The sequence below is a fragment of the Populus alba genome, chromosome 14 (genome assembly GCF_005239225.2).
Source record: "Populus alba chromosome 14, ASM523922v2, whole genome shotgun sequence".
NCBI classification, from domain to species: domain Eukaryota; kingdom Viridiplantae; phylum Streptophyta; class Magnoliopsida; order Malpighiales; family Salicaceae; genus Populus; species Populus alba.
Genome location: NC_133297.1, coordinates 5,140,780 through 5,164,571, shown reverse-complemented (window position 1 = coordinate 5,164,571; position 23,792 = coordinate 5,140,780). Strand labels below are relative to the sequence as shown.

Genomic DNA, 23,792 nt, shown 5'->3' with positions numbered 1-23,792 from the left:
AAAACGCTTGAGACGTCCGCAACTGCACTGTTTATAGTCAAAGACGAACACTCCCCAACTTGACATCACCACGTTCCAAAGTCGATGCTCCGTAGACATTATCTATCCACGCGTGAGAGAAAGGTGGGGAATCCGTTTAAGGCATCAATGGCTTGGTGACAGCCACGTGGATCCGGTAAGATTTTTAAAGCAGAGGGCTCTCTTCTGTCTAACAGCGATCGAAACCTAGTGAGAGAATGGGCCAAATATTATCAGCAAGTTGCACCTCCCCGGTTTGGATAAGACATCCACCAAATGTCTTGGTCCCTGAAAGCCCATCTTGAACCGAAGATCCGCCACCGGTCGACCCGTGGAATTGCTTTCCGAAACATTACAGATAACAACTTAAAACAGCAGTGTTTATCTTCTAAATTCTAATTGAGCAGACTGAAGCATATATACTTTGCAACAACTGTTCTTTATCTTGTTTAAACAGATTTGCTGGGCAGAAGAAATCGTTGAATATTACTGCTGCACTAAACTAGTATATTAAAGATAAAAATTCCTCCACCAACGGCCGCCAGAAGTTAAAATTATTTCTAGATAACCATTAATCAGGTGTAAAGATATCAAATTTCATATTAATTAATAGCAAACTATTTGTGAATTCATCCATATAACTTCTTAAAATCTTTTTTTTGCCTGATAATACTGCGGTATTCTTTTTTCTAATGAAAATAAGAATTTATTGCAATGTGCTAGATTCGGGCCACTTTTACTTGATTTGATTTTCTAATGGATCCCACTTTTACTTGCCTGCTAATTTGGGCAAATTAATCTTCATTTGATTAGACTACGAATTAATCTTTATTTTTAATCAATTCTTATTAATTTGATTAGACTTTGGACAATCATTTAAAAGAAATATTCCTGGCACTTGCATAACGTGATACAACCCGCGTCTCCAAATATAAAAGGCATAAAAAATCTTGCTGCTTTTAAGTTTTTTTATTAGGAATATAACATTCCCCAATGGTCTATAAAAATTTATTAATGACACCGGTCTATTGTCAAAAAGTAGACCGGACCAAATTGTTTCCGTGAGCAATGTTTTGTCTAACTGGAAATCCATGCCCTAGAACTAATAGTTTCTTTTATATTTTCTGAAGTTTTTTTTTTTTGTTTGCAGTACAGATGAAGCCCATTCAAAGCTTGACAAAATCAAAATGATAGCCCAGCCCATAAAAGATTATCTCATTATCGTCACGAGAGCCAATTAGCTTTTTCAACATGTCCGGTACCTCATCAGTTGTTTGGCTTAGCAACAGGCATAGATCCTGACATGATTCATGTCCTAATTTCACAAGTAAACAGGTCCACAAGACAGAAACGATGCAGGACACAATCAGGGAAGTCACTAGAAGCAGAATTGTAGCAAGGGCGCTGGCAAAGAGGCGAATATTGCCGACAAGTCTCTGGTGGAATGATTTCTGCGTCCGGAGTATAACCTCGGCAACTGATGTTGTGGCGTCTATAAACAGAGCAACAAAAACTGCTGACATGACCCTCATGTGGATGTCAAATGGAGAAACTGGTATTTCTCTTGGATTTGGTTGCTTAACGTGTCCGCAAGCAGGGCAAAAATGGCATGCCGCGCTTCGATGCTGTCATCATAACAAAATTAAAATTACTTGAACACAAGAATTGAAGACGGTGAAATAAAGGGAAAACGGAATTTAATTTGAATCCCTCTGAACTTGATGAAAAAAAGAATTAAAGGCAAGAGGATTTAGAGTAACCTGTCTACTTGGAAACCAAGATTGAGCGGGTGCTTTTCTGCCATTTTCTGCAGCTTTCTTTAGCTAGAGAGATGTTGTCTTTGGGGTTTGGATCTCTAGACCAATGGGTGAGGTGTCGTTACTTCATTGATAGGGCCTTTTATAGGCGAGGAAAAGGGTTAGTCTCGAACGGGTGGGGTCTTCAAAAGACGTCTTTCGTTTTGTCAATTTTGTCAAAGACGTATTCTTCAAAAGCCGGCGTCCTGGGAAATTAATTAATCCTCGCTTCACGCTAAAACATCAACTTCGTAGCTAAAGCTAATTTAAAAGGAGAAAAAAGAATCATTGCAATTGTCACGATATATATATATATATATATATATAAATCATCTTACAAAACTTGTACTCTTATCTCATTAATATTAAATTAAAAAAGCAATACAATTAAAATGCCTTCAACGAATTATAAGCAAAAAACAATCAACATGCTGAGTTCCCAAAAAACTGTTAACAATCATTTAATATTCTTAATCAATCACAGTATTTAATTTATTGTAAATATTTAAAAATATCAACACTTCAAACTTACATACATATATTCAACCTAACTATTAATTATTAATTTCTGAGAGATAATTCAATTTATGTTTCTAATATTAATTCAATATTTTATACGATTGAGCTTTTAAGTAGATTAATTTAATTATAATTATTAAGGTTTTATGAAATTATTTCAAAATAATATGTTTATTTAATAAACAGTAAAGTTTTATTCATTTATAAATCTTTAAACAATCTATTAGAAAATGGAAAAAACAACGATATAAATTAATTAAATAATATAAGTTTTGAAGTGCCTGTCAAGAAACTAGTGCGTGTAATTAAAGACGGTTAATAGATTTATGGCAATAGTATGATTATTGGATATGCTAAAGAGGGAACTTAAAAAAAAATATACATATAGAAAAAGCAACACAAAAGGATGAAAGTGATTGCGCAGGACTAGAGGCTTCTAGAATGGCAAACGGGCGAGACGTCCTCGAGCTGTACTTAACTGTTAATAAGCAAACAAAATGAATGGAGGTGCAAGGGCGATTGAATCGACGGTTTAGGGATCGACACGTGGCGTTCTGTAAGGTCAATGAAACCCTCTATCCATTCCATTGGTGGATTAATAGTTTATTGCAGTTATCTTAATTACTTTCAAATGAAACTAAACTATTAAACTTATTAAAACTAGAAAAATCTTGGGATGCTTGTAGTGATTTATTATTTGTATAAAATATTAATCAAATTAATTTATTTGTTTAACACATGTAATAACAATTTTTATCATAATTTAATTAGTTAGTACACGAGATTGAAGCAAGAGATCATGAGTTTAAGTGTTGAGACATATATTATTTTTATTTAGGACAAGTAAATTAAGTGTAATTTTAAATTTAACAGCAATGTTAGATAATTCCCTAAAACTTGGATATATTTTCATATTTTACAAAATTATAGTCTCCATAGCATAGCACGAACATGCAAATCAGTCTAATCTATCCCCGTTATACTCTAACACGATTCAAATTAATTTTTATTGTAATATAAAATAGTTTTTATATTATCAATATGTTTATAGTATTATAAAAATTTGTTATCTAAAAAATGGAAAAAAACAATATATTTTGTCCAATACAATTGTTTTAAAAATATATTAGATGGTAAATTATTTTTTTTCAGGAAATGAGGGAGAAGATATTAGTTAAAAAATAAAATAAAAGATAAAACCAAATATATAAAAAAGTTAGGCATTATGGTGAACGCACATAGGGATGAGCAAAAAAACTGAGAAATTAAGAAAACAAAAAAAAATAACCTAAAAAACTGAACCATGAAAAAAACCGATTAAACTAATTAAAATTTTAAAAAAACCGACCAGTTCAGTATCGGTTTTATAAGCCTAAAACTGAAAAAAACCGAACAGAAAAAAAACTGGAAAAAAAAATCAAGCCAAACCGGAAAAACCGTGCCAAACCGGTTTGAACTGGTATTTTTCCCTAAAAAAAACAAAACCGAACCGAAACTGGCCGGTTCAAACTGGTTTTGGTTTTTTTTAAAAAAAATTCAGTTTAATTTTTTTTTTTAATAAAAACCAAATCGAACCGAATCAGAAATGATCACTCTTAACACACCTAGCCTAAGAGGGAAAAAAAAAAAGAAGCCTGAGGCCACTTCCTTGGTTTTGCTTTATATTTTTCTTATGCCACCACCTCAGATCTCTCTGTTTTTTTTTTTTTTTAATTATTAGATTGGATGACACATTGTTTGTCTTGATCGGATATTTGTTGTCTACCATTATTGTTTTCAATTATCTTCGTGACAAAAAAAAGCAAGGTTCAAGTTTTGGTTCTCTTATTTTATAACACTAAAAACATTTTAAAAAATAAAAATTAAACTAAATAAAAAATATTTAGGTGCCCTATCTATTTTTTTATGCATAAAAACCATCAACATTAAACTTTCTTTGTAAAAAATAATTAATTTACACCACGATCTTCTTTTTATAGTCAGAAATATTGATCTATCAAATATTTTTTTCTCTCATCTCCATTTCATGATGTCTTTCTCTAGCATATATAAAAGTCCAGGGATTAAAATGCAAAAAAAAAAAAATAAAGTTTAGAGTCAAAATATAAATAACTAAAATATCAAGGACTGAAAAAGTAAAAATAAAAACTTGGATGTCCAAATTGAAGCTTGCCATGCTTTAAGTGAAAGAATACTATTGTTATTTAAATTCGTCCTTCATCTTTCAATCTTTTAGAAATATTCTAAAACTCTATCTCGTGAAATCAATTTTTATTTCAGCATTAAATTAATAACAACTTTATATCATAATTTAGTTAATTATCGCATGGAATTGAAGCAAGAGCTCAGCAGTTTGAGCGCTGAGACATGTAATATTTTCATTAAGGATGAGATGTCACCCGCCTTCTAATAAAATATTAAAGCAGGGCTAGGTGCACGAGTTAGTATATTTGTTATAGTTGGGCAGATGCTAGACCTGATCCTTTTAAAAAAAAAAAAACTCATGAAAAATTCACCATAATCACCTGCACTTTAATTTTGACATAACTGATGCAGATTGTTTTTTTGTTAAAAAAATTATATAAAAATTTGAACATAATTTTATTTACATTTAAGATTTCTTTCATCCTTAAACCACACGTAAATACTGTTTTTTATTTTTTGTTAACTTGCTTTAAATGATGATTAATAGTTTTTTTAATTGGAACAACAATTCTAATTAAAAAACTTTGTGTTTACTAAAAATAAATAAGAAATACGTTAATAAACAAATTATCCTCATAGAAAAAATTTCAAAATAATTATATTTTTTGATTTAATAATAATGTTAAATAATTTTTCGAGACCTTATATTTTTTTTTACGTTTTAAAAAATCATGCTCCTCATAGCATACTACAAGCATACAAACTAGTCTAATCTATTTGCGCTGTACTCTGACAGGGTTTCAATTAATTCTTAAAATAATAGAAAATAATCTTATCTTATCTTGTCAATATGTTTTTATAGTATTATAAAACTTGTTAGCTAAAAAATGAAAAACATAATACATGTGTCTGATAAGATTAATTAAAAAATTTATTAAATGATAAATTAAAAAAATGCAGATGTTAATTAAAAACTAAAACAAAAAGGTTAATATTCATAGCAATAAGTAAATAACGTAGAAAAAATACAAATACTTTACATCAATTTTTATTTTATTATATATATTTTCTTGTATTTATCATCAAGTTTAACCTGTAAAAAACATGCTCACAGCCTGTAATGATGAACTGTAAATAAACAAAGTTCAATGATCACAAAAAAAAAAAAAAAGAGTCCATCCACAGTAAACACTGTCTTATTTAGTTATATTGTGTAATTTGCAACCACCATGGGAAAATAATCCCAATACTTACCTAAATATTAATTTCTTCTCCAACTGCATCTGATTTTCTTTGCAGTGAGGGTATTTTGTCTTTCCTTGCAGTAGATCCATGGATCACGTGCCAAGTATTAGAGGGTGTTTGGGAGTGTGGTAGCTGTTGCTTTTCAAATAGCTTTTCGTGCCGAAAAGTATGCCAATAATGTTTTTTTATTTTTTAAAAATCATTTTTAATATCAGCACATCAAAACGATCCAGAAAGTACAAACCGAACTTAATTTTAGTAAAAAAAAAAAAAAAAAAAATTTGAAATTGGGTAAAAAGCCGTTTGGACCGCAGTACCAAACGGCCCCTTAGATTCATCCACATGGTGGCTCAAGTCTAGCTTCCATAGAGATTATAATCGATCACTGTATCAACAGTAAACAAAGTTAGTATATCTTTTAAATCATCTGATTAATAGTTTAGTGTTGTAGCTCAACAGTTAATACGCGAGAGTAATGTTGTGTTTTTAAATAATTTTATTATTTAGTATTGAATTCACTGTAAATTAATTTTTGTATTTTTTTATGAAATTATAGAAATAAAAAATTAGATAGTCCAGTAAAATTTATAATCTAATTTGCTAGTTTTGCAGGTGACCAGGGGAACATGTTTTTTCTTTCTTTAGATCTAACCAGTGAGTAAGGTCATGTTGTAGTAATTTTTATATAATTTAATTTAAAAATTCAAATCTAAAAAATTAGTTTGGCCAGTATTTTTCAAATTTGAACAATTATACCAAGTTTAATTACAAAAAATATATATATATATATATATAGAAAAAATTAATGCTTTAGATATTATTATTTTATTTTTCAAAAACTTTGAGTACTATCTCTAACAAAAGTGCATTAGATAAATCTACTAAGAGTTACGAGGTTTTTAAAGATTATGATTGTGATTGTTTTTTAAAGTATTTTTTGTTTTAGAAAATTATTAAAATATATTTTTTATTTTTTAAAAAAATTATTTTTAACATCAACGCATCAAAATAAACATGAAAACACAAAAAATATATTAATTTAAATTAAAAAAATAAAATAAAAATTATTTTTTTAAAAAAATTACCTTTAAAAAGTAAAAATATATAGCCTTAACTAAAATGTTCTGACGTGTACCGTGCCGGGTGAAGAATATTTTAACCAAATGTGTATTAGCCCCTAACCAAGCTTGAAGACACAAACCTTTTTGTTAGCGTGTTGACAATAAGTCGAGACAAAAAAAAAATTGTTCGTACTATTTAATAAAAGAAAAAAATTTATTTCATCACATTTTTTACATGCCAAGTAAATTCCTGATAATCAACATCTTCTCAAATCTTCCTCTTCAAACATACAAACATTTCTTTAAAAGGTAAAAGAAAACAGAGAGGGTGGGGAGGAGAACAACCAGAACAAGTCCCAAACATGTATAAATTTACTCTGTCAATTACTCTATCTAAATTCTAAGGACATGTAGTGAGCTAGACACGTGGCTGATTCGGTTTCTCTCTTCGCTCCTTGCGGCTCCTCACGCGAGCAATAAGCCTGGTCACCATGTCAAGCAACTTATTGGTGGTTAACTGGCTTAAAATGTTGGACATCTCTTGGCTTGATTCATATGCGACTCTTAAAAATAAACAAGCCCATACAACGGAAATAACGCACCCCAGAATTGGAGCCAGAATAGCTAGAAGCAATATCGCAGCAAGGGCACTAGCAAAGAGTCGGAGATTGCCAACCACTGTGTAGTAAGTTGATTTTCTAGCTCGGAGCATAACTTCGGCCACCGATGCCGTGGCATAATAAAAGATGCAGAGCAACAAGGAAAACTGACATAATAACGTCGTGGCTGTCGAATGGAGAGCCTTTAATTGATTGGTACTTCACTTGGATTTGATTGTTTAGCGTCCCAACCAAGAGGGCAAATATTCCATGTTGCATAGTAATGCTGTTATCACATCAACAATTAAAAACGCTAAGTTTCTAGGTCAAAAAATTTAAGGACAATTTAAGAGGCTAATTCCTTGACTGGAAAAATAGAGATTAAAGTGAAGGAAGCATTAATACAAGAAAGAGAAAGTGACGGGCTTATAAAAACATAAAGGAAACAAAGCAAAAGAAATTTAATTTAGACCAACCTTTCTTTTTCGAAAGCAGGATTTTCCCTGAGGTTTTCAGCCATTCTGCTCTACACAGATGCTGTCTTTGTAGTTTGTACTGGAGGAGGCTCAAATGGGTTTTCAAGTGTTTATGCTGGATTTGCTGGTAGAGATGGAGGGAGGGGTTTTTTTTTTATACGGTGAGGAGAGGGAATATCAGGCTGACCTTTTCGGTATTTTCTGATTGGTGGAATTTTTGTTTGGGGGCCTTCCTTGGAAGCTTGGATAAACTAATAAAATGTCCCCAAGTATTAATACGTCTTCAATTTTGTCAAGAGACGCAATTTCTGATCCCTGCGTCTCACTAGAAGATCCAAATCAGGTCCCTGGAGTAGAAACTTGCAATCATTCATCAAAATATAAGCAGGTCAATCAAAGTCTTCTAACACAGAATTACAAGAACAATAAGAAAGTTCGTCTGAAAAAATGTGCTTATGTAAACAGTCAGCTTGTGACATGTTTTAGTTATAATACTTGAAGGCAACAAAACTACTTTCTTACTCTCTCTTGCGATCAAAACCATACAACTAATTTTAAATGAAGATTTCTCATTCTTCTTCTATATATATTTATATATATATATATATTTCAAGCATCGTTTCTCCTTCTTTCTTTTTTTCACTTCATTTTTTCAATGCAACAAGCCCGACAATCACAATCTCTCTAAAAAAACCAAGACGAAAGAAGATTTGGTAAGTACTTGTTAGCATCATTCCATTTCCACTCCATCCCAATTATGAGCTTGACCTCGCCTATAAAATCTCTCTTTTAAGCATTGACTGTATGTTTGAGAAACTACAGAGAGGCGAAAAATAAGAAAGATAGTGGCTTGTGTGCAGGGGTGAGCAGTGCAATGCACATATCTTTCATGTTTATTTCTCATCCTTCTTTCGTTTCTTTTAAGAAAAGGTGATTGAAGGAAATTAGCCTTCATTTATTCTGGAGAAAAATATTTTACAGTTAAATATTTTTCATTTTTTGGGTTTGGCTCACTTTAAAAAATTTAGTCAATAATAAAAGAATATTTTATGATCAAAGAAATAATTAGCTTATAAGTGAATAGAACCTTTACCGTCCTTGGAAAAAATTAAAAAAAATATAGATAAGATCATTTTTTAAAGATAATTGACCGATTAAGTTTTATTAAACCAATAAATTTAGTTTTAAGTTTTTCTTTCTAATAAGTTTCATGTCTGTTTATATTTCCTAAGCGATTCTAAATACATTTAAAATTTTGTCATTTATCTTTTTTATTTACAAAATACTTTATAATTAAGTTTTTGTTACGTAACCTTTTTTAATATATATTATATTTTTTGCCTATTTTTTTATATTTTTTTAAATCAAAGATTTGTTATCGTCCAGATTTATTCTTGTTAATTGTTATGATTCTTAAGAAGCTTTCCAAGACACGCATTATTATGCTAATGAACATTAAATTTTATATTTTAAAAAAATATGATTTAATTAACAAATATGAAGAATACTTTTCTCTATTTTACTATCATAACTTGACTTTGATATAATCAAGATTCACAAAATAATGATAATATAAAATAATACTATAGGCTATAAAACTATTTCACAGGTGGAGAAATATGATATTAAAAAAATTATTATTAAAGTTATTTTAAAAAAAAAGATAAAAAAACCAATTAATGGATTATTTTTTTGAAGTATATGAAGTGGAAAATATGTGTCACACAGTTAAAAATGATTTTTTTAAAAAAGATAAAATATTAAGTTAAACTATATTAGTTTTAAAAGATTAGAATAAAAAGTATTGATGCTTATATGACTTTTTTTCAAAAAATAAAAAATAAAATTACACGACAAGCGAGACTTTTCTCTTCTTCTAAAAAGTCGATGCTACAGTAACAACTTTATAATTCTGTTTAACTTCTTAAAATGATTGATATGCCTGTGAATTTAGCACAGCCCTTCCTAAAAAATAGCTTTTCATCTGTTTATAATTTTCGTGTTTGATATTATTATAATGATTATTTTTAAAATATTTTTTATTAAAAAATATATTAAAATAATATTTAAAAATTTATTTTTGACATCAATATATAAAAACAATAATAAAAATATAAAAATAATTTTAAAAACTTTTTAAAAATTTCACCTAACAACATTTGTGCTGCATTTCCTAATGCTACCACTATCTGAGAGTATTTTATGATTTATTTTATTTATTCTTTTTTTTTTTACATAATAAACTTTTCAGAATCAACTTACCTTACCGGGAGTGACATAGTCATGACCTGTCAAAGCCACCTCTACGTTTCGTTACAACTAATTCCTGTTTTAATTTTAGTGCTACAAGTAAAAAAAATAATCCACAAAATTATCATTGAAAAACGAAAAAGTCACCAAAAAGAAATATCTTCATGGGTGAGTCACAAGAAAAAATGGTGGCTAATTCATCCGTTTCTTCCAACACTTTGTATGACCTCGTCTGAATAAAATCAGTAAAGTAAGTTTTACCTCTTTAATTTGTTTGCTAAAATACCAACACTCTGCTGTGCTTCCTCGCCACGAGTAGATCCTAGGAGAAGAACCACGATCTTATTTCGCAACTCAGCATCAACTTGATGAGTTCCTTGTTGGTGACTCAATGATTAAGGAGGATCAGTGAGTGTGAGCTCGTGTGATAATTGAAGATGAAAGTGAAGATGTTTTCGGCTGTTCTAATGTTGTTTGAACAATAAGACACTGTAATTGATTTAATTAAGGGTGAGCTTATTATTCAATCTATTTTTTTAAGTTTTTTTTAAAATTATTTTTTTTAATTTAAAAAATTATATAAATTAATTTTTGTAGAATATTTCTTGATTATTTTGATATTTCAATATAAAAAAATAAAAAAACATCATTTAATTAATTTTTAATTTAAAAATTACTCTTACAAAAATTATTATATTGCTTGTAAAACACACAATAAAATTGAGTAGCTATTTATACAATAAATAAAAAATAATATAATCCGTATTAACTCCCTATGTTATAAAATTTTCAAGCCAGGTTCGACAAAGTAAATGCAGATGTAAAAAAGACAACATTAGAATGAAAAGATAGACAAATAAGTTGCCCATGAGAGGGTCCCTTTAGAGCTCAGAAGTCTGTCTTCAGACAAACAACGCGTTTTTTTTTTTTTTTTAAATTTAAGAAAAACAGAAAAACAGGAAAAAAAAAAGTTAAAATACGAGGGAGACGTCTTACTCGTGAAGCGCACGGACGTACTGCAGTCTGCATCGTTACTGTTAAAAAATAAAATAAAAATAAGGCACTTCCCCTTCATTGCCGGGTTTTTTCTTAACGGCAAATCTAGTTATCTGTCTGTTTGTTTTGTATACTCAATTGCCTACTCTGTTAAATCACTCATAGACTATATAAATACATCAACAAGTAACGTAAGTGGATTCATAAATGATCTTGCAGGGTCAATTTATTTTTTACATGTAATGTTTGATTATTCAATTGGTTTATGTGAAATGATAGAGGAAATTTAACCTTATAATTTTTCTCTCTTTTTTTACTGCTTGATAATGCCACACCTTTTTTTTTCGTTCAAAAAATAAATCTCTATGCGAATATGATTGGAGTTCTTAGATAATATCTTATGATCGTTTATATATCTAATGAAATCTAAAAGTATAATTATAGATATATTTAATAATTCCTCCTGTAATATAAGATTTAGGGTTGGCTGTGAATTTAGTTCTTAAGCTATCATCTATCATTTATGGATCAAATCTTAAAGAAGGTCATGAGAAAAAATCTGATTAATATATGCTAGTTTAGAGTGAAATGTTTTGTTCAGAACTCAATAAAAAAAATTAATTCAATGTGCAAAGTGAGAGAAAAAAAATTACAGTTAAAATAAAAACATTACTATAACAGCGAGAAACCAAATCCACTAACTTTCATTTTTATTTTTTTTTCAAAGGAAAATCCATTGATTGTCGAGTCTCAGAAGTTGACTGTAGAGAATTTTATATATTTATATATATATATATATATATATATATTAAAAAAAAACTGTCAGGGTGCTAGAAATCGAGAAAATGGTAAAAGTCAAGGAAACCCAACATAGAAATGGAGCTAGCCCATTTAAGGTATGCACTGTACAATGATCATTTCAACATCTAAGACTGGAGATTATGGGCTAATGGCTTGTCACCCCGGAATATCTTCATTAATAGCCTGGAAGCCCATCCATTATAGCATGTAAATATCTGTCATATGAGCTGTTTTACAGATTAGAGCATACATAATCATGTAATTATTTATAATAAGTTATGTTAGAGGCAGTAGAAACTAGTATATGATCATGACAGCCAGGATATAAATTTGGCTCTTCAACAGACAAAAAAAATACCTGTTTCGAAATTCTTCTTGATGGCATATTATTTTATGCTTAACTGTAGCAAATTCCCTAAATATTTAAAAAATGACATCAATTGTCGGATCATAACAGGTATTAATGTGACCTTAATCGAATGGTCTGCTCAGAGACGTGACGTGGTTGAGGCCCAATACAACAAAAAGGAGCAGAGGATTTTCTAGTTCGAAGATCAAATATTCGCTCGTTTGTTCACCGCCAAAAACATGTCCGAACTCACGTTTATATACAATCTCCGTTCCAGCAGGAGATTCTGTGGAATTTCTAGCTCGAATCATCCTCTCTCCATATCCTCTCCTATAACTACAATATTATAGTAACTGGCAGTCACTCACCCCTCCTCAAAACACCAATAGATAGGATGTAGGACCCACTTCAGGATTTGTACGGACACCAATTCAAATGGTGTATAACCCCACAGGGATGTGAAAGTGTGAAAACTAGACAGCCCGAAGGCCCATTTACCCCACTTGCTAATATTTAATGCAAAACTATACCATAAAGTCATTTTTCATAAATTTGGTCCTCGGCAAGAGAGCAACCGAATATGCTTAGGAATTTTCTTACTTCAACAACTCTCTTGTAGCTTTTCTAACTGCCACTTCATCACGCCAAGCATATGCCCTCTAATATTCTACTAACCTTTTCTTAATAAATCCCCCCATTAATTCATTTTCTTTCCACACATTACACAATCTTTTACAATTCCACTTTGTTTGGCCTTACTTCTTTGTAACTCAGGCAATAAATTGTTAGAGGTTGATTTTTGTCCGAGAAGCATAAGTATTCGGACATACAATGAAGTCGGCAAGAGATTGAAGCAACAAGTTCAAGAAACCTTGCCAGATTGGCGTGACAAGTTTTTGTCTTACAAGGAATTGAAGAAGCTTGTTCGTCTGATCTCATCTGCTCCACCGTTCTCGTATGGATCAGTTGAGTATGGAAAGGCAGAGGCTGAGTTTGGTGCGTCTGGCTGAACAGTTGAAATCGACAAGTTCAATACTTTTTTCATGGAACAAGAAGAGGATTTCATTATTCGGCATGAGGTATGCTTTTATTTTTCTCGCAGTTTTTCCTCCTTTTTACTCTGATATTCGTTTGATCAAGCTAGTTTTGGTGGGTAATTAATGGAGGCAAAGCAATTTGAGTCAAATGCTAGCATACTTGTTTGACTTGTCGGGTTAAATAATTAAATTAGCAATCAACTATGGTTCTAAAATGGGGTCAAAAAGGGAAGAAAAAATGCTCACTCTACTTGCTTGACACAATGGACTATGTGCTGAGTCGATCAAACTCAGGAATAATAGCTTCACAAGCAACGCTAGTGAAAATGTGGTCTTATATTAACAACTTCATGTAAGTTTTATAAGTAATTATCAGATCTCATTCGCACAAGATTGGTATGATTTGTACTTCTTCTATTTCCGAATCTTAATTATTATTTAGATTCTTACATCTAAAGAATATATTTAATGACAGAAAACAACCTTGTATGAGGAAATTTAAAATCATATATTGTTGTTTTTTATTATTTATTTTTAACACTGCATACGTGTGATAATAATAATAATAATTATTTTATTGTAAGTACTTGACACAGACTGTGTTTATATATATTATATATATATATTATATATATATATATATTATATATATAAATTCAAAAATTATATTATTATTTCTTACTTCAGTACATGAAACAAGTGTGTGTGTGTGTGTATAATTCAAAATTATTATTATTATTCTTACTTAAGTACTTGACACAAATGTGTTTATTTACATAAATAACAATTTCATATGTCACATGTGATGATATTATCAGTAATATTTGCGAAACATGAAGCATCTCTAAAATACTCACAAATATAGATTTTTCGGAATCTTACTTGTTATTTTTGAAATTTTATAAGAAAATGAATTTAATATTATTATGCAACAGAACTAAAAAATTACTTGCTTCAGATATTTTTACATGAGGACACGCGCGAACTAGCATAGTTGGCTTGCATTTTATAGGATGTAATTTATACGGCTACTTTGTTCTCTCACATCTTATTTCTCCTTTAAAATATAGATGGAAGAGAGAAATTACAGATATGAAAAAACTAATGTAAGGTACTGTAATAACATAAATTAGTCTCGTATATATACTCGATGACAAAGAAGGTAACTCTGAAGTAGCAAAGCTGATGCGCGATTTGACCATGTCCTTAAAACTAGCTAACAAAGAAGGTATGTATATGCGCAGGAACTAAAGCAGAGGATCCAGAAAGTGATTGATACTTGGGGGCCAAGTGGAAGTCAGCCTTCAGAGGCAGAGTACAAAGAGCAGATGAGAAAGATTAGGAAAAACATTGTCAATTTCCACGGTGAAATGGTGCTTATGGAGAATTACAGCAACATCAATTACACAGGTACTTGATTAGCCTGACAAAGCTACGCAGTGATCACCCCCCCACTTTTGAAAGGTAGACTATATTCCTGCAAACAGCCTGATAACATATGATTTAATCAACAATTGTGATAAATTAATTATACCAACAGAATCAGTTCTTGTAAGCTAATGTCGAAGGGGCTGCTCAACTTTATCCTTACGATCTCTTACTCAATGAGCCTGTGGCTCAGAGTTACTCATACGTATGTAGAATGCGTGAGATTTCAGTTTCCAGTCTCACTTCTATGTAAAAAGAAAACCCTAACAAAACTTGTCCAAAAAAATAAAAACAGAGAGAGAGAGAGAAGAAACTATACCGTCCCCCTTGTCCCTGAGCGGCTTAGCCCCTTTAGGCATTAAGGATTGAAATGTTCATATGTTAATTATGGAATATGATTGAAATTGAAATCAAATTTTAATGTAGGATTGACCAAGATATTGAAGAAGTATGACAAGAGAACAGGTGGGTTATTGCGCCTTCCATTCATTCAAAAGGTGCTGGAGCAACCCTTTTTTATTACCGATCTAGTATCAAAGCTTGTCAAGCAATGCGAATACATGATAGATACAGTATTCCCTGTAGAGGAAGAAGAGAGAGTGAAAGAAGGAAGAGAAGCCATAACGGTTGCGGGAGAAGGGATTTTCAGGAACACAATTGCAGCTCTAATGACCATGCAAGAAATTAGAAGAGGCAGCTCTACTTACAGCCATTTCTCTCTGCCTCCTCAGAACTTGCCAGATTCTGATCTTATTCGGTCACTACAGCTCAATTCTCCTATATCCATTGTCTAATACGATTTGATTTTATGAAATACTAGATACTGTCGTAGTTACACAACAATATGATGGTTGCTTAATAATTTATTTCTCTCTCTTTTTTTGTATACAATAGTGTCAATGCAGTTCCTAGTGATGATTAACGAATTTAGATTCAATTACGAGTCTGTTGGTACATTAAGTTGAGGAGATTTGGGCCATATGCTTATTTTATTCAGGAAATAAATTTTGTTATAAGAATTTGTACTGCAAATAGACGATAAACTGAGTCATCTTGACAGTCCTATTTAATAAATGACCGAAGAAAGCTCCTGTGACTGGGGCTTACGTGAAAACCTTGTATCGGTGTGCTCCTTAGGCATATGTGCTGCTTTAACATGTTTCTTAGTTTTTCCGGTTTGTCCAAAACTTGAACTCATCGGAGGTTTGTCAAGTCCCGGGCTCCACAATAAGCAGAAGCTTGTTAGCAATTAGCTAACTTTGTCAGCCCAAACACTCAGAGAAATGGCATCGATACAGTTCCATTCCCCGCCCTTTTTCATTAGATCGACATTTGGGAAAAAATGGTATTAATATAGGATTGTTTGCAATAGGATAATCCTCTTGCCATTGATTAATTTAAGTTTATGCAAAGCTGCAAAGGGGCATGCACAAGGATTCTTAAAGGCAAGCTTGCGGATGAGTTATCCATAAGGGAATTGTATAATTTGATTATTGGGTAAACTTCATTTCTTCCCCTAAAGATTCATCAATGTTTAACTTCTATCCTTCAAGTTTAGAATTTCTCAAAATCACCCTTCTAGTTTTAAAAAAAGTAATAACTTACTCCTGATCATTGAATAAGCTACCATTTGGATTTGTTTTCTTGAATTCTTTGAAGTTTTTTCCTGGATATTATAACATGTATGGAGATTTGAGAGGAGTGAGAAAAAATAAAATATGAAAAAGCTAACTTTTTATTTGATAGTATGAACAAAATTGAAGCTTTTTTAAACAACTTGTCGGAGTAATATCCGAAAGTAGAGCTTCTACCGTGGAACATAATTAATTGGAAATAATAATCTCCACAGGGTATTCTGGTTGTTCCTCAACCGATATGTCATCCAGGAACCGATACCAAAAGCCAAGTATTTTGAATATTAACGTCATGATCCTTTGGTAGATCCACATGCATATGAATTGGACGAAGTTACGAGCAACCATGATTGGCAAAATAAACCACGCAGCAAAAACAAGACCCCCTAGCAGGGCTGGGAGCAGGACCGATACCAATGAGATCGTTGAAAAAGATCCTGCGAAGAAAGCAACGTGACCTGAAAGTCGAGAGTACCTAGCGCACTTAAATCTCATGTTGGCAGCAGCTGCAAAGCAATAGATGATTGTTGCCAGCAGAAAAGTCCACATGCTTGGTGATCTTGTTTGAAATGGAGACTGAGCTGTGCCTTGGAATTTAACTTGAATGACAGCAATTAGCAAGGGATTGAGAAAGGCAAAGACAGCATGGCACGGTGTTGAGAAAATAAACCCTTGCAAACTGCAAAACAGAGTAACATCAACATATTGCCTTATGAAGCGAAAAAAGTGGATGAAAGATCAGTAAAGATGTATATAACCTTTCCTCGCAGCGGCAAAGATTAGCATCACAGTGACAGCCGAAGTTTTGCTTGCCTTGTCCTTTTCTTTCATGAGTTCTTCGGGAGGATTTGCCGAGCCTTCCAAGTGGATAGCCATAGCCCATAGCCCCGCTGTTTCCTCATCTCAATGTAGTATGCCTTAATGAAGGATTTGCCTAGCCTTCTCCACGATTGTAAATCATGTTTCCGACCAAACTATATATAGAAGTACGATAGGTGAAAATTACTAATATACCCTTAGGTTGTCAATGAGAATTATTCCGGTGCGAATCCAGTTTGATATTTCTCACATATTTCATTTATAATGTTGTCGTTTTACTTTCCACCTTTTATCACCTCTTTCCTTGGGGCTGGTAGGTGGAGTTTCTGGTTTGGGTCCCAGAAGAAGATGAAGAAGACAAAGGTCGAGGGTACATAGATCAAGGCTTCAAACGACATCATTTGGCACTGGCAAAGTTCAAGTTGGCACTTATACTCCTCCACATAAAACATTATTTATTCCATAATTTATACCTTTTCCTCCCACCCATCTTTTTTTCCTTCCTCCCATCTTTTCCCATCTTTTTCCTTCCTCCCATCACATCATGAATCCTCACAAATATTAAAAGAACTCTAAAACATGGGAGGAAAATGCTGGAGGAAAGCACTGTAGCTTTCCTCCCCGTTTTGTTCCCGCTTTTTGTTTTTTACATGTTCTTTTTTTTTTTTCAATATTGATTCTTTTTTTTTATTATTTTTTAAAAGATGTTTGTTAATTTTTTTAAAATATTAAATTAGTTGATAATTTAGCTATATAGTTATTTTTCTTTAAAACATTGTGGATTGCTACAATATTTTCCTACATAGTTTTTTTTATTTCTTTTTATATTTTTTTTCAAACTGATCTTTGTTAATTTTATTTTTTTTCATATTAAATTAGTTGAAAATTTATCTTCATAGTTTAAAAAAACATTGTTAATTGCTACAGTGTTTTCCCACAAGTTTTTTTCCTAAAAAAATTATATTTGTTTCCTTGAAAACATTGTAGATTGCAACAATTTTTCTTCATATAATATTTTTTTATGATTTTTTTCACAAACCTACGATAATGTACAAGCATGCAACTAGTCCGCGGTATCCCACATGCATAACATCTAGTTATATTGTATTGAGTGTTGAATTCTTTTAATAATTCAAATTAATTTTCACCAAATTTTTTTTACCATTTAAAAAAAATACTTTCTTTGAGATTTTTTTCTTGGTAATGTACCTTGCCAACAACCAAGAATTTATCTCATAAACTCTTGAAAATTTATAATTATTTGAATGTAACAATACTCTTTTTATGACCAGATATCTTTATAATTTGCTCAATAGAATTTGGAATGTTTGAAAGAGTATAAGTGTAGTGAGTATATAATTTATAATCTGATGTTTGGTTAACCTTTTCTTTTATGAATTCTCTGGGAGGATTTGCCAAGTCTTCCAACTGGATAGCCAGAGCCCCGCTGTTTCCTCATCGCAGTGTATTATGCCTCTTCTCCACGATTGAAATTTACGTTTCAAGACCAACTATAAAAAAGAGGACAGGTTTTCACGCCTTTTATTAAGCCTCACCATCCCCAGTCGCCAAATATTTTATTGGCCTTCCTGGCCAAATATTTTCGTGGTGGCTTCCTAGAATCTTAGCTGACTCATCAATTTTTTTTTCTTTTATCATTTTAATAAATATTTTTTGGTTTTTCATATTATTTTCTTTAAGTGATTATTTTGTTATTTTTTATATAGGTGCGTAAAAAATAATTAAAAATTTATTTTTGTTTCTTGTTTTTTAATTGCTTTACAACTCATGATATGTTTTTTTTTATTGAATAACCATGTTTCTTAAGAAATTTCTTTTTCCAAAAAATTAAAAAATAACTTAATGGATAAAGAAATTTTTTTTTGCTAAATAAGTACATATTTTCCTACTTAATTTAATTTGTTTGAGTTTTCAAGGGTATTTATTTTATTTTTAAATTTTGTTTTGTTCAAATAATCATACTTTCAATTAAAAAAATCATTCTTCTACCAAAATTAAAAAAGAAAATTATAAAAAGTAAAAAGATTTTGATAGAATAAATACGTTTCTATATATAATTTAAATTAGTAGAGTTCTTAAGAATATTTATTTAATTACTTTAAGAAAAAAAATGTTTTTGAAAATGGTCCAGCGATGTCAAGCGGGCATTATGGCTGATTAGAACTAAAATGACCCATAATACCTAGGCAAAGAGAGAAGCTTCTTGGCAAATGATTAATAGAACATTAAAAAAAAAAAAAAAAAGAGGAAAGAAAGAAAAGAATGGCGGTCACTGCTCATATGAACAGGAACCACCAGTCCAGTGTCAAGTGTTATGCCTTCCTCAGCTAAACCAGCAGCGCAATGTTAGGAAGTTGGCCCTTTTCAGCTACGTTTTCGCCATCATCCTAGTGTCACTGAATTACGCATTTTCAGCACGATTGTGGGCTATAGGTCAGCCCATGTAAATGGTCTTTGGGTCATTTTTGGTAGCCCAGTAAATTGTTTCTGTTTAGAAGTTTGTGTTGTAATTTTAAGCCCTTCTGGACCTCATTTGGAAAAGAAAGATTCAATATTTCCCCCTTCTCGATTCTTTTCGTTCCCGCACTGGGTGGGTCTCTGTGACGATGCTTTTACGGCCATTGATTATCATCTAAGATAATATTTTAAATGATAGGTCTGGGCAGAGCGGTGGAATTGGGTATTTGCTTTGTTAATCTGATTTCTTATTATGATGATTGGCAAGTGTTGTGATGAGGTGTTAGTGAGTGAAGCTGAGACTGATTTAGTGGCGGGGCAAGCTGTCATCAAGGTGGTTAGCTATTTTCGTTGGAGGAAGAAAGGAGGAGAGGATGGTGGCCAATATTAGTGCCGCCACTGGAAAGCAATTAATGAGGCTGTTGGTTTGGTGGCCGATCTTGAAAGCTGTGATTCGCAATAGGAATTGTTGCTCCACGTGGGTTCTTTTACGAACTCGTTGATGATAATTATCTTCCACTTTTATGTTCATTTACAAGTCACGTGATTTTAAAATAATAAATAATCACAAAAAAAACTAAAAGTTATAATTGTGTAACTTTGATTTTCTTGCTTGTTTTATGATTTTCAATTATTTTGTAAGTTAAAACTTGACTTGCGTGTGGGTTTTAATGAAAATTTGGATGACCTAATAGAGGGGCCTATTTGCATTTTATCTAAGAAAGGAGGATGTAATTGGACCAATGAAAAAATTAGAGCACAACATGATTCATGTAATTATGTATAATAAGTTGCTAAAGGCAGTAGAAACTAGTATATGATCATGATGAGCCCGGGGATATAAATTTGGCTCTTCAACAGACAAAAAAAATACCTGTTTCGAAATTCTTGTTGATTGCATATTATTTTATGCTTAACTTCAGCAAATTCCCTAAATATTAAAAAAATGACATCAATTGTCGGAACATAACAAGTATTAAAGAAGGTATATATATATATATGCATGAACTAAAGCAGAGGATTCAGAAAGTGATTGATACTTGGGGGCCAAGTGGAAGTCAGCCTTCAGAGGCAGAGTACAAAGAGCAGACGAGAAAGATTAGAAAAAACATTGTCAATTTCCCCGGTGAAATGGTGCTTATGGAGAATTACAGCAACATCAATTACACAGGTACTTGATTAGCCTGACAAAGCCACGCAGTGATCACCCCCCACTTTTGAAAGATCGACTATATTCCTGCAAACAGCCTGATAACATATGATTTAATGAGCAATTGTGATAAATTAATTATACCAACAGAGTCCGTTCTTGTCAGCTAATGTCGAAGGGGCTGCTCAACTTTATCCTTACGATCTCTTACTCAATGAGCCTGTGGCTCAGAGTTACTCGTACATATGTAAAATGGGTGAGATTTCAGTTTCCAGTCTCACTTCTATGTAAAAAGAAAACCCTAACAAAACTCGTCCAAAAAAAAAAAAACAGAGAGAGAGAGAAGAAACTATACCGTCCCCCTTGTCCCTGAGCGGCTTAGCCCCTTTAGGCATTAAGGATTGAAATGTTCATGTGTTAATTATGGAATATGATTGAAATTGAAATCAAATTTTAATGTAGGATTGGCCAAGATACTGAAGAAGTATGACAAGAGAACAGGTGGGTTATTGCGCCTTCCATTCATTCAAAAGGTGTTGGAGCAACCCTTTTTTATTACCGATCTAGTATCAAAGCTTGTCAAGCAATGCGAATACATGATAGATACAGTATTCCCTGTAGAGGAAGAAGAGAGAGTGAAAGAAGGAAGAGAAGCAATAACGGTTGCGGGAGAAGGGATTTTCAGGAACACAATTGCAGCTCTAATGACCATGCAAGAAATTAGAAGAGGCAGCTCTACTTACAGCCATTTCTCTCTGCCTCCTCTGAACTTGCCAGATTCTGATCTTATTCAGTCACTCCAGCTCAATTCTCCTATATCCATTGTCTAATAAGATTAGATTTTATGAAATACTTGATACTGTCGTAGTCACACAACAATATGATGGTTGCTTAATAATTTATTTCTCTCTCTTTTTTTATATTTTATTCAGGAAATATGTTTTGTTATAAGAATTTGTACTGCAAATAGACGATAAACTGAGTCATCTTGACAATCCTACTTAATAAATGACCGGAGAAAGCTCCTGTGACTGCGGCTTACATCAAAACCTTGTCTCGGTGTATTACTGCCTATGTGCTTCTTTAACATGTTTCTCTAATTTTTCCAGTTTGTCCAGAACTCTGAACTCATTGAAGGTTCGTCAAGTCCCGGGCTCCACAATAAGGAGAAGCTTGTTAGCAATTAGCTAACTTTGTCAGCCCAACACTCAGAGAAATGGCATCAATTCACTTCCATTCCTCCCCCCTTTTTCATTAGATCGACATTTGGGGAAAAAATGGTATTAATATAGGATTTTTTGCAATAAAATAATCCTCTTGCCATTTATTAATTTATTTGTCTATTTATTTTTACTTTTCAAAAATATTTTTTGAAAAATAAATTTTATTTTTTTCTTTACTTCAAATTAGTATTTTTTGGTTTTTTCATATCATTTTGATAGGTTAAAATCAAAAATAAATTTAAAAAATATATTTTTAAACAAAAAATATTTTTAAAAACAATTAGTACGGAATTGCATGATTTGATTATTGGGTAAACTTCATTTCTTCCCCTAAAGATTCATCAATGTTTAACTTCTATCCTTCAAGTTTAGAATTTCTCAAAAATCACCCTTCTAGTTTTAAAAAAGTTCCTGCTCCTGGTCAATGAAAAAGCTACCATTTGGATTTGTTTTCTTGAATTCTTTGAAGTTTTTTCCTGGATATCATAACATGTATGGAGATTTGAGAGGAGTAAGAAAAAATGAAAAATGAAAAAGTTGACTTTTTATTTGATACCATGGAACAAAGTTGAAGCTTTCTAAGAAACCTGTCAGGTGTCATATCCGAAAGTAGAGCTTCTACCGTGGAACACAATCAATTGGAAATAATAATTTCCACAGGGTGTTCTGCTTGTTCCTCAACCGACATGTTATCCAGGAACCAATACCAAAAGCCAAGTATTTTGAATATTAACGTCATGATCCTTTGATAGATCGACAGACATATGAATTGGACGAAGTTACGAGCGACCATGATTGGCAAAATAAACCACGCAGCAAAAATAAGACCCCCGAGCGGGGCTGGGAGCAGGACCGATACCAATGAGATCGATGAAAAAGATCCTGCGAAGAAAGCAACGTGACCTGAAAGTCGAGAGTACCTAGCGCACTTAAATTTCATGGTGGCAGCAACTGCAAAGCAATAGATGATTGTTGCCAGCAGAAAAGCCCACATGCTTGGTGAGCTTGTTTGAAATGGAGACTGAGCTGTGCCTTGGAATTTAACTTGAATGACAGCAATTAGCAAGGGATTGAGAAAGGCAAAGACAGCATGGCATGGTGTTGAGAAAATAAACCCTTGCAAACTGCAAAACAGAGTAACATCAACATATTGCCTTATGAAGCGAAAAAAGTGGATGAAAGATCAGTAAAGATGTATATAACCTTTCCTCGCAGCGGCAAAGATTAGCATCACAGTGACAGCCGAAGTTTTGGTTGCCTTGTCCTTTTCTTTCATGAGTTCTTCGGGAGGATTTGCCAAGCCTTCCAAGTGGATAGCCATAGCCCCGCTGTTTCCTCATCTCAATGTAGTATGCCTTAATGAAGGATTTGCCTAGCCTTCTCCGATTGTAAATCATGTTTCCGACCAAACTATATATAGAAGTACGATAGGTGAAAAGTACTAATATACCCTTAGGCCGTAACCAATTTTAAGCTGTCAATGAGAATTATTCCGGTGCGAATCCAGTTTGACATTTCTCACATATTTCATGTATAAATTTGTGTTTTTACTTTCCACTTTTTTTTTTTGTTGAAATACTTTCCACTTTTTATCACCTCTTTCCTTGAGGCTGGTAGGTGGAGTTTCTGGTTTGGGTCCCAGAAGAAGATGAAGAAGACAAAGCTCGAGCGTACATATACCAAGGCTTCAAACGACATCATTTGGCACTGGCAAAGTTCAAGTTGGTACCTTTTCCTCCTCATAAAACATTATTTATTCCATAATTTA

The 23,792-nt window shown here is 32.1% G+C and overlaps 2 protein-coding genes and 1 long non-coding RNA gene across 3 annotated transcripts; 2 read left to right on the top strand and 1 right to left on the bottom strand.

The window, feature by feature from the left end:
• Positions 1–972: 972 nt before the first annotated feature.
• LOC118041343 (uncharacterized) lies at positions 973–1,928 on the bottom strand. Its single transcript, XR_004686301.2, has 2 exons — positions 1,779–1,928; positions 973–1,643 (listed from the first exon to the last, which is right to left on the bottom strand). It is a non-coding gene; the product is annotated as an uncharacterized lncRNA (long non-coding RNA).
• A 10,022-nt stretch (positions 1,929–11,950) lies between these two features.
• Positions 11,951–15,739, top strand: LOC118041344 (SPX domain-containing protein 3). Its single transcript, XM_035048631.2, is given in 4 exon segments — positions 11,951–12,001; positions 13,047–13,334; positions 14,537–14,702; positions 15,147–15,739. Coding segments are annotated over 4 exon segments (873 nt in total). The 3' UTR covers positions 15,515–15,739.
• Positions 15,740–20,643: 4,904 nt separating this feature from the next.
• Positions 20,644–21,723, top strand: LOC140954197 (SPX domain-containing protein 3-like). The gene is made up of 2 exons (XM_073404690.1): positions 20,644–20,822; positions 21,264–21,723. Exons 1-2 carry the CDS (start codon positions 20,651–20,653, stop codon positions 21,629–21,631), a joined length of 540 nt encoding a protein of 179 aa, XP_073260791.1. The 5' UTR covers positions 20,644–20,650; the 3' UTR covers positions 21,632–21,723.
• Positions 21,724–23,792: the final 2,069 nt, after the last annotated feature.

Bases quoted from the DNA above. Each gene is read 5' to 3' on its own strand.
- LOC140954197 (XM_073404690.1), top strand. From the start codon at position 20,651: ATGCATGAACTAAAGCAGAGGATTCAGAAAGTGATTGATACTTGGGGG. The intron at 20,823-21,263 runs GTACTTGATTAG...ATTTTAATGTAG, and splicing joins CAGCAACATCAATTACACAG to GATTGGCCAAGATACTGAAG.